Source organism: Octopus sinensis, linkage group LG2 (assembly GCF_006345805.1).
Source record: "Octopus sinensis linkage group LG2, ASM634580v1, whole genome shotgun sequence".
NCBI classification, from domain to species: Eukaryota; Metazoa; Mollusca; class Cephalopoda; order Octopoda; family Octopodidae; genus Octopus; species Octopus sinensis.
The window spans coordinates 85144023-85156538 of NC_042998.1; the positions used below are offsets into that span (position 1 = coordinate 85144023).

General features: G+C 37.2%; 1 protein-coding gene across 1 annotated transcript in view; it reads left to right on the forward strand.

Annotated features, from left to right (window-relative positions):
• The first annotated feature begins 6457 nt into the window (after positions 1–6457).
• LOC118768428 (sodium/potassium-transporting ATPase subunit beta-1-like) overlaps positions 6458–12516 on the forward strand; it is a 42212-nt gene continuing 36153 nt past the window's right edge. Inside the window, exon 1 of the mRNA XM_036514911.1 lies at positions 6458–6798. Within this exon, the coding sequence (XP_036370804.1) occupies positions 6675–6798 (124 nt within the window). The 5' untranslated portion in view covers positions 6458–6674. The remainder of the gene's footprint in view (positions 6799–12516) is intronic.

Genomic DNA, 12516 nt, shown 5'->3' on the forward strand with positions numbered 1-12516 from the left:
ACTAGCCCCAGAGAGTGTGAAACAAACTGTGGAACTTGAAGCAATCCAGCACCAATACACAAAAGGCTAACTTGATGCAAAAGATGCACTACTGGGAGAGGCTGAGTCTCTATTCCCTGGAGAGAAGATGAGAGATATATGCAGGGATATATATTTGGAAGATCTTGGAGGGTTTAGCTCCCAATTTTGGAATTGACAGCTATACCAATCCTTGAACTGGACGGCACTGCATCATACCAAAGATCCCATCTTCCTCATCTAAAATGACACAGTACTACAATAGTCTGAATTTCAAGGGCCTGCAATTGTTCAACATCCTTCCAGACAACCTTAGAGATCTACATGGTGTTGATGTGGAAGTTTCCAAGGAATGTCTGGACAGGTTTCTATCTGAGATACCAGATGAACCCACATTGCGGCAGAAGACGCAAAGAAGAGCATCTTCGTCCAACTCACTACTTCACCAAAAATAATATCGGAAACAACACCGAGTAACTACAGGTGGTGCACCAGCATGACCTCAGCCCTGGGCTGAAACCAGTAAAAGATACACATGTATATACATATACAACAAGCTTTTATGGAGTGTTTGTGTACCAGGTTCCACTCACAAGGTATTTGTCAATCAAAAGCCATGGCAGAAAACACCAGCCCATGGTACTGCCTAGTGGACTTGAACCCACAACCACATCATTGTGAACTGAACATCCTTGCAACACAGCCAAGCCTACACCTTTATTTAATACTGAGACTTAAATTACACTACAAACCTTTTACAATAAAAAAAACAAAGATTTTTTTTATGACTATCAGGTATCAACTAAGTTTATCTTGTCAAGTCTTTGTTATGAACTAAGCCAAGGGTTGAAAGTCACAAAAAAGTAAGAAACAAAATGGCACACTCCCGCTGCCCTGCCTCCAGCTTGTCATTCCCTGCAGTGCCACGCTTACAAGATGTAGAAGACAACAGGATCATATTAATGTCCACAGCATATCAAAAAACAATGCTGATACACACAGAAATATATTAGACAACATCCAAGAGAAAACCATTTAACTGATTTGTAAAGATTCAGACAACCTGTATGTGGTTGCAAACTTTGCTTGACAAACCTCTCTCAAATTGAACTCTTACTATCTTAAATAATGAGAAGTCACACTGAATAATGTAGCCTTAAGCTTACTTTTTAAAGTAGTGGTTCTCAACCATTTTTTTTTGTGGCCCCTTTGGTCCCTATTATACTCTTCTAGACCCTCATAATTTTTCAATATTTAAAAAAATCTTATTATATTACGGAGATGTACTTGCATAGCAAGTGACTTGATCAGAGATCATGTGCTGAAACAAAAACAATTGCAGCATAGAAGGTGTTTATAAGCCATTAAAAAACACACAAAAACCGTTAGATTCACTTCAACATTTAAATTTAATTTGCCAAAATATTTTCGTCACTTTGAGACCACGACCTGATCAGTGACAAAATTCTATGCTGCATCTCAAAGTGATGAAAATATTTTGGCAAATTAAATTTAAATGTTGAAGTGAATCTAACGGTTTTTATGTGTTTTTAAATGGCTTATAAAAACCTTCCACACTGCAATTGTCTTATATTTTTATAATTAAATTTTGTTAGGAATTACATAGAAGTAATTATTAAAATATTTTGTGTAGGAGTGGCTGTGTGGTAAGTAGCTTGCTTACCAACCACATGGTTCTGGGTTCAGTCCCACTGCGTGGCACCTTGGGCATGTGTCTTCTACTATAGCCTCAGGCCGACCAAAGCCTTGTGAGTGGATTTGGTAGACAGAAACAGAGAGAAGCCCATTGTATATATATATATTATATATATATATATATATATATATATAATGTGTGTGTGTGTATATATATGTGTGTGTGTGTGTGTGTGTACATATGTTTGTGTGTCTGTGTTTCTCTCCCCAACATCGCTTGACAACCGATGTTGATGTGTTTATGTCCCCATAACTTGGCAGTTCGGCAGCAGAGACCGATAGAATAAGTACTAGGCTTACAAAGAATAAGTCCTGGGGTCGATTTGCTCGACTAAAGGCAGTGCCCCAGCATGGCCACAGTCAAATGACTGAAACAAGTAAAAGAGTATTGTAGAAGTATAACCCGCTTATTTCAGATGAATTTTAACAAACTCTTATATGGACCCTTAAGGGTCATATGGACTCTTGTTGAGAACCTCTGTTTTAAAGGATAGATGAAGTAATCGTGGTTGGTATAGCTTTTATCATAGATATTGATCTTGATAAGGAGTGACATGCAGCTAAACAAAAACAAATCCTGTTTCCTCTCTGTCGCTTTGGCTGTGACTCTAATGGCATCTCCTCATATGAAATAGCAAACTACAGGACATCTTTACTCCAGTACACTCATTACCAACATCTCTCTCTCTCTCTCTCTACCTACCTACTATGTCTCCTGTTACAAATTTCCACTCAGCACTTTGCTCAAACTTTACTCCTCATAACCAAAGTCTGATGGAACTTTGTATTTTCACAACAAACTACACAGCTTCAAATGGAAAAAGTGACTTCTGATTTCACCAGTCTAAATGAAAAGAATAAAAATTATATGTAAATATGTATACCTGTGCATATGTACATATATGTGTGTGTATGCATCTATATATATATGTGTGTGTGTGTGTGTGTGTATCTCTCTATACATAAACGGCAGTTTGTCTGTCTGTGTGTCTGTCAGGTTGTACCCTCACCCTGACCACGGCTTTCAACCAATTCTGATGAAACTTGACACACACATAGCCCAATGTCATAATTCAAAACTAACACAGCAAAAATTTTGAAAAGCTCCCCTAGTTCTGAAAAAAATCGATAAATTCGACATGGGGTCGAGAATCTAAGCTTTTTATATGCAACACATTTTCTGTCGGGAGACAGCTAGGAACATCGTATACATAGAAGTATTCGAGTGAAGAGAAGACATTGCCTTCATTCCCTAGAGGGAAAGAACTAGATTGGGATTAGTCATTGCCTACTAGGGGCTCTTACATACCCGGGCAACGCCGGGCTATGCTGCTAGTATATATATAAAATACAAAATGGGACAAGAATGCAAAACATCCAGATATATGATACAAAGAAACCAAGGACGGGTCATTCGAAGTTTTCTTTCCTCAGTTGAGTACCAGATTATCTTCGCAATTTCTGCTGATTATACTCAAGATTGCTCCAATTTGGCCAGCCCCATTCGCTGCTTTCTTCCAAGAAAAGAAAGCAGCGAATGTATACAAAAACAAGGATGGAAAAAAACAGACAATGTTGCACAAATACAATAAAAATAATAACAGGACATAACAACAGGTGTCATTTGAGTAAAGACGAATTAAATCAAGCTGGTGTGTGTGGAAATAAAGCCTTACGGCAGAGATACAAGATTTTACAGGCACACACACACACACACACATATATATACAGCTATTATTTCTCTCCCTCTGTACACATACACACACCCACATCATTTGTTTGAAGCTGATTATTCACTGCATTGCTACATAGTTTCTCTTTATAAGCAGTCCTTCAGACAACATTGTTTTTAAAATCGGAAGGATTACTTACAGTGAGGAACTCTGAGTATTTCATGAAAAAGTGGATCAACAGTCTTGAGTGAATAAATGAACTGACTTCTCCTTTGAATAGAGTTTATTTGTATAGGTAATATAGCATGTGAGTTTTGTGTGTGTGTATGGTGAAAACATGGCCAAGTGGTTAGAGTGTTACACTCCTGATCACAGTTTCAATTCCAAGACTGGGTGTTGCATTGTGTTCTTGAGCAAACTACTTCATTTCACATTGCTCTGCAATCATTTCAACATTTGACTTGTGGCACATTTGTGCCCCCATACAGGCAACATCAGTTTGATAGAGGGAGTGAGCTTAAGTGAACACAAACATTTCATCACTATAAAAAAAAACCCCATCTGTGTGGTCGTTCAGCAAGAAATTGCATAACCCTCATCCATCATCTAACAACGGGAGTGTTCATGATATATTATGATGTTATCACAACTGTACGGAGGGTTAAGGTGTGAAAGATAGTGTTATTTATATTGGAGTAATACCATGAGAACTTTTTGAAGATCACTAATGTTCAAAAGGGAATGCTGGGAATATAACCAAACCAAAATGTACTGGCTCAGATTGTCTGGAGAGAATTCTAGCTGTCTGTTGAGCTCACAGGCCCATTAAGGTTGGAACTTCTCCCAGGTTCTCTGGCATTTAAGCAAATGAATACATTCCCCTCTTGAATGGAAACACTAGATCATTGCAGAGTTAAACCCATCCCAGCTGCTGCTTGTTCTTATTTTCAGCTGAGTGGACTGAATCAATGAGAAATGAAGCTCGTTATTTAAAGATACAAAATGCAGCTTAGCTTAAGGATTGAACTCGTAACTTAATAATTATGAACATGATACTTTACTACTTGTTCAAAGCTGGTGATTTCCTTTGCTGCTACTCCAGAGTTTCTCTGTGTGTGTGTTCTTACAGACATCTGAAAGAATGTGTCTGCCATCCTGAGAAATGACAATGTGAATTGTCGACTGTGAATGATTATAAACTAACTTTACAACATGCATTGATCAATCTATGTATGTATCTGTCTAAATGGCTGTGTGGTAAGAAACTTGATTCTCAACCACATGGGTCTGGGTTCAGTCCCACTGCATGGAATCTTGGGCGAGTGTCTTCTACTATAGCCTTGGGCCAACCACAGCCTTGTGAGTGGATTTGGTAGATGGAAACTGAAAGAAGGCTATCATATATATGTTTGTGTGTTAGTGTTTGTCCTCCCACCATCATTTGACAACTGTTGTTGGTGTGTTTATGTCCCTGTAACTTAGCGGTTCGGCAAAAGAGACTCACAGAATAAGTACTAGGCTTACAGAGAGTCAATTTGTTCACCTAAAGGTGATGCTCCAGCATGGCCGCAGTCAAATGACTGAAACAAGTAAAAGAATAAAAGAATATATATAAATAGAGAGACAGAGAGAGATCCATGCACATACTTATGCATGAGTGCAAACATCTGCATAGACACACTGTCACACCACCCAAACAAGCATTCACACATATGCATGCACACACGTGTTTGCTATGCTTAGTCAATGCTATTCATTAAACATTACCATAATCAGTTCAAGGCTGAAACTCTACAAGAGGAGAGAAACAGAACTGAAGAAATGAAAACATTCTCATTGAATAACATAACACTGTCTGCTGGTTCTGGTAAATTATATTTCTCAAGAAATCGGCCATATGGAAGTTCACACACGACACTGTTTTGTATGCTTGAAGTCTTCATTGATTGCATTGAAAAGTCTTTGGGAAATATTTTAGATGTTTGACCTAGATTGTAATTATCTGGACCCAATCATATGAAATGGGGAGTGGTTTCCTACATACTTTTGCAACACCTTTTTTGCTATATACATAAAATTTTTCATTCTGTTGTCTTAATTCATCTGGAATTTTCTTTCATTCTTACTTTGTTTTGTTGAATGTTATTAATCTAATTATATGTCTGTCTATTTCTGGATGGGTGTGAGTGTATATATAAGCATCCATTTAATAAAGCAACACAAATATCCATGTGTGTGTGAGTGTATTCTTTTACTTGTTTCAGTCATTTGACTGCGGTTATGCTGGAGCACCACCTTTAGCCGAGCAAATCGGCCCCAGTAATTATTCTTTGTAAGCCTAGTACTTATTCTATCAATCTCTTTGGCCGAACTACTAAGTTACAAGGGAGTAAACAGACTGATAGATCAAGTAGCAGACTTAGAAATAGGTACTGGGTTCAATTTTAGGGAGGTGTTCCAGCATGGCCGCAGTCTAATGACTGAAACTAGTAAAAAGAATAAATAAACAGGCGCAAGAGTGGCTGTGTGGTAAGTAGCTTACTTACCAACCACATGGTTGCGGGTTTAGTCCCACTGCGTGGCACCTTGGGCAAGTGTCTTTTACTATAGCCTCGGGCCGACCAAACCCTTGTGAGTGGATTTGGTAGATGGAAAATGAAAGAAGCCCGTCGTATATATGTACATATATATATATGTATGTGTGTATATATGTTTGTGTGTCTATGTGTCTCCCACAACATCGCTTGACAACCGATGGTGGTGTGTTTATGTCCCCGTAACTTAGCGGTTCGGCAAAAGATACCGATAGAATAAGTACTAGGCTTCCAAAGAATAAGTCCTGAGGTCGATTTGCTCGTCTAAAGGCGGTGCTCCAGCATGGCCGCAGTCAAATGATTGAAACAAGTAAAATAGAGTAAAAGAGTAAAGAGTAAAATATACAGAATATTAATTAACTCAGTTTAATCTTAGCGGTTACTCACATAAAATGAAGTTTTATTTGGAAAATAAATGTCTGAGCTCAGTTTTGTACCGGAGGTGAAGGACAGTCATTACGTAAAGACACAACATTGCCATAAATTGTATTTCATCCTGGTTTTGTAAATACTTAAAAAAAATATATAAACGTGAAGTTGGGTGACGGGGTAAGGTGAGTATTGTTGGAGCTGACGCTACGTCATTGGAATCCAGTGGAATCTCTGACCAGAATCAGACAATAACCATAGTCATTCTAACTCTTGTTGAAGTGACGTTTGCAGAAATACAAGTATGACGGAACCTAATAATGCCAGGCGTAAATCTGTAACTAAGCCTAAATGGCATAAAAGAATGAAGAAGTTCCTTTATAACCCGGACAAGAACACGATTATGGGGCGGACTTGCCATAATTGGGGTGAGTCGACCGTTGCTAAAACATTAACTCTATATAACAGTTGATCTACATTTATAGTTAACTTGTACAGAGTCCTTTTCGGATTTCTGGTTTCCTTGGTCTTAATTTCAAGAATTTTCACACGCACACACATACATGAGACATCACATGGTTGCTTTTCTCAGTTTTATGTAAAATGAGAAGAAAATAATCACAAGGGGACATTGTGTGTGTGTGTGTGTGTGTGTGTGTGTGTGTGTGTGTGTGTGTGTGTGTGTGTGTGTGTGTGTGTGTGTGTGTCGAAGAGTCAGTGAATGGTGATTGAGATGGTTTTTCAGAATAATCATGCACAGAAGGAAAAACTTGCATTACTTCAGAAACTCCGATTTAGAAATAAAGTATCGAAAAGATGATAGAATCATGCACGAAAAAGAATTTGTGAATATTCTGGTACTCAAATATAAATGCCGTGTGTGTGTATATATATATATATATATATATATATATATATTATATATATATATATTGCCAACGCACGAAACTCTCGGACCTTTAGCCACTCTGTTACTTCTGTTAAATATTAACATATATATATATATTTTTTTTTTTTCCCACCTTGTTTCACATTTATGTGTTTACTCCGGTATATATATATATATATATAATTGTTACAGCACTTTCGTGGTGTACCTTATCGCTTAGATCACCTATGAACTAAATCCCCATACTTTATATATTTATATTGTGGTCGAATGTAATGTTTGTATATTTTACATTTTATTATACAAATGCAACAATTGAATCAAAATACATGCCGAACTCCGAACTTTTAAAATTTATTATAATCCTTGATAAATTATTATGTAAATCAAAACGTTAAACGCCATGGTTGCGTCTATGTTTACAAAACAACGTTTAAATTCCTTGAAAGTCGTTAAGTGAGAATTTGAGTTTTTTGTGCAACGCAAATATAATAATGAAATTATTGTATACAGTTATTATTAACTACTAGCGGCTTTTAAGCTAGTATAAAGCTTTTAAGCTACTGACCCCGAATGGGAAGATCTGGAAACAGATCTCAAGTTTGTTTTGGAGAATTGCTTCCTCCAGAGTCATATCCCAAAGATGATCGTATTCGTCGCAAAAAAAAAAATCAACTAAAAAAATCGCCGAAAATAATCGCTGAATTTTGCAATTAATTTCAATTTTCCTAAAATTTATTTCCAAGTTATAAAAATAGTTATCGTACAAAAAGATTCGTCGCAAAAAAAATCATGTAAAAAAAATCGCCGGAAACAATCGCAATAATGAAAACTTGGAAAACCAAAATTTCTGGATTATAGGTCCAGATTCGGCCCGGAATGTTTTTAATTTACTCACGGGGCCGGCCTGATTCCAAAATGGTATGATATATTGGGTTACGGCCTTTAAGAGTAAAGTTGAAAAAGTGCGACACACTAACATGCGCATTTATTATATTAGAAGACATTGTAAGATGATTTAAATCAAATATTTTTCCTAGTTACTTTGCTCAAATATTTTTATTCAGTTCTCACCGACAAAAAATAAAATAAAATGGTTTAAAATGAGATAATTTTATTGCTTTACTCCTCTAAGAATCGCTACATGTACTACCACTTAACACTGTAATCTGAAGATATGAACTATAGTTACAATAAAGGGTGGAGGAACTTTTTAATGAAAGGAAACTCAATTTAAACCTGAAGAATTGGAACTTACGTTCATTGGTTTTCGTTACTATCATATCGTTTATTACTACTAGCATACCCGTGTCGTCAAAAATGCCGATGGTTTTATTAATGATAGAAAATGGTGCATTAACACAATGGGAAAAACCATTGATAAATGTCAGCAGTCTAGTAAACATATGTACATATACACAATTGAAAAACTGAAATAATCAGATACGATTGCACTGTCTCGTTTTAAAATATTCTCCACCTGTGTGTGTGTATGTATGTATGCACACACACATACACATATACATACATACGTAGAAGCATGCATACATACATACATGCATACATTGTTTACCCATCCATCTTCGGCTTTTGTTATTTTTTTGTAAATTCTCACACAATACGTGCGCGCGCGTATGACGGGGATAAAGAATACGCACCCGTTTTCGGCGTAACCCTAACTCTAAACACCGGGTGTGCGTATTCTTTACCATCGCCTATGTACACACACACACACACACACATATTTTAGGCTGTTTCCCATAGACTGTCGTATTTGAAAGATAACAATAAAATGTTTCAAAAAGTGTTAGAGAACTGATTTATTTAATCAAAGTATGATCCATGTTCATTTATGACGTTTACCCAACGTTTCTCTGTCATGTATTCCATCTTTAATAAGAAAAAAATCATCGTTTACTGTGCTAGACTGTCCGAATGCTTCAAATACCTCTTCTGTATTTAAGAATGTTTTGTCGCTTATGAAAAGCTCAGTTTTGCTTAAGTGCTGATCAGTAGGAGATATATCAGGGGAATTGGGAGAATGTTGCAAAATTTCATAATTCATGCTTTGTAACTTTTGGACCGTAGCCTGAGGAGTGTGAGGACATACATTGTTGTGGAACAAAATCGGGCCATCTCTATAGACTAGTCTGGGTTGCTTCTTTTTCAAATTCTCATGCATACAATCAATTTCCTGGCAATACGATGTTGCTGTTACCGTTTTTCCTTGTTGCAAAAATGAATAATCAATAACTCCCTTCTCAGACCACCATACAGTGGCCACTAACGTTTTAGGAGGCAATGATGGGTTTGGGTAGTCCTGCATCTAGTCACTGTCCTGTTTTCCTGCTGTTGTCAAAGAGTATCCATTTTTCATCACAAGTAATGATTTGATGCAGAAATGGTCTTTTTCCAGTCGAGAAAGCAATAAGGAGCACACTTCTGGGCGACTTTTTTTTTAATCTCGTTTAGTTGATGTGGAACAAACCTATCTGGTTTCTTGACTTTTCCAATTTTTTACAGGTGTCCAAAATCAGTTGTGCAAGATGTTTGGAGTTCTGATGAAAGTTTTCGAACCTTTGTTCTCGGATTTTGTTCAACCAAAGCATTTAATCCACCATGCTGAATAATTTCTTTTGGCCTACCCCTTGGTTTATTTTCAAGGCTATCATCTCCTGAACGAGAGCTTTGGAACCATCTCTGAACAGTTTTGATGTCAACAAAACCATTACCAAAGGTCTGCTTTATATTCCGTAGAGCTTCTGCGGCAGAGTGACCCAGTTTGTACTCATACGAGAAAATCACTCAACATAGTTTGGTTATTATCATTTTCATAAGGTCTGTAGGTACGAGTCAAGATTAAATGCAAGGTATACATAACTGAGTTTTTAGATGACTGAAATAACAAGTAATTAAAAATGTGACATTTCATGTGAACCAACCTAATATGTGTGTGTGTGTGTAGAAGCATAAATAATACATATATACGTACAAATGGTCGTTTTTCAGTTTCCATCCACCTTATCTACTCATAAGCTTTTGGCAACCCTACAATATAGCAGAGTGTGTGAATGTGTGCGCACGCGTATGTTTGTTGGCATTTTTTTTTATATCGCTGAAATCAGTAAGATATGGTATACTTACTTAGAAAAGGAAATACGAGCTTGTATCAGAAAGAGCAAACATGGAAATATGAACTAAAACGAAAGAAAAAAATGAAGGTATATATTTATATATATATATACACATAAAGTGAGAGAGGGGATATATATATATATATATATATATATATATATAATATATATATATATATCTATATATATAAAACTCTAGTTGTGTGAGTGTCTGTCCCCTTCGATTTAGATTCCTAACTCCTCCCACATTTTGCGGTGCAGTTTAACCAAATTCGGGTATCTTATAGTCGTGATTCATATCGAGCCCGTCTGACTATTAGCGCGCGTCAACGATGAGTCTACGATTTTAAAAATAATTTAACATCATTTTTTATTCCATTTTAATGCATAAAATGCATCGTGTGTCGATAGCGGCGGAGTTGGCGTCCACGCTCATAGCTGCACCTGTTTGCTTCTCCCCCTTCCCTCCCTCGTGAAGCTGTGGGGAAGGGAGTGTAAAGAAATCAACGTCGTAATGCGTTGTTAAGGAAACCAGCGTTCTTTTAGAACAACGACTTCATGGCTTGAAGACACTGAGTCAACGATTAAAAAAAAAAATTATCATCATTTTTTATTCCATTTTTAATGCATTTTTTTGCTATAACTCTCTAAAAATGCTTATATAGTTATTTCCCTTACAAACCCGAGCAACGCCGGGCAATACTGCTAGTATATATATATAAAACTGTAGTTGTGTGAGTGTCTGTCCCCTTCGATTTAGATTCCTAACTACTCCCACATTTTGCGGTGCAGTTTAACCAAATTCGGGTATCTTATAGTCGTGATTCATATCGAGCCCGTCTGGCTATTAGCGCGCGTCTACGATGAGTCTACGATTTTAAAAATAATTTAACATTATTTTTTATTCCATTTTAATGCATAATTTTTCGTGTGTCGATGGCGGCGGAGTTGGCGTCCACGCTCAAACACCTGCACCTGGGTTGCTTCTCCCCCTTCTTCCCTCCCTCGTGAAGCTGTGGGGAAGGGAGTGTAAGGAAATCAACGTCGTAATGCGTTGTCAAGGAGACCAGCGTTCTTTTAGAACAACGACTTCATGGCTTGAAGACACCAAAACAGAAATGGCTACGAAAGCCCGAATTGGCGTCTATAAGGGAAGTAACTCTCTAAAAATGCTTATATAGTTATTTCCCTTACAAACCCGAGCAACGCCGGGCGATACTGCTAGTATATATATATATATATATATATATATATATATATAAAACTGTAGTTGTGTGAGTGTCTGTCTCCTACGATTTAGATTCCTAACTCCTCCCACATTTTGCGGTGCAGTTTAACCAAATTCGGGTATCTTATAGTCGTGATTAATATCGAGCCCGTCTGGCTATTAGCGCGCGTCTACGATGAGTCTACGATTTTAAAAATAATTTAACATAATTTTTTATTCCATTTTAATGCATAATTTTTCGTGTGTCGATGGCGGCGGAGTTGGCGTCCACGCTCAAACACCTGCACCTGTGTTTGCTTCGCCCCCTTCTTCCCTCCCTCGTGAAGCTGTGGGGAAGGGAGTTTAAGGAAATCAACGTCGTAATGCGTTGTCAAGGAGACCAGCGTTCTTTTAGAACAACGACTTCATGGCTTGAAGACACCAAAACAAAAATGGCTAAGAAAGCCCGAATTGGCATCTATAAGGGAAGTAACTCTCTAAAAATGCTTATATAGTTATTTCCTTTACAAACCCGAGCAACGCCGGGCGATACTGCTAGTATATATATATATATATCATCATCATCATCATCATCGTCATTTAGCGTCCGCTTTCCATGCTAGCATGGGTTGGACGGGTCAACTGGGGTCTGTGAAGCTGGAAGGCTTCGTCAGGCCCAGTCAGATCTGGCAGTGTTTCTACGGCTGGATGCCCTTCCTAACGCCAACCACTCCGCGAGTGTAGTATATATATATATATATTATATTTTGTGAAATTTGATTTAGTATTAACATGTTGTGATTCATGTATTCACCTGAAGAAAACGTTTTTTTCTGATGATGTAATGTCTGGAAACAGCTGTAGTGGATTGACACATTATTCATCTGTCTTTATTTATTTATTATTCACCTCATTC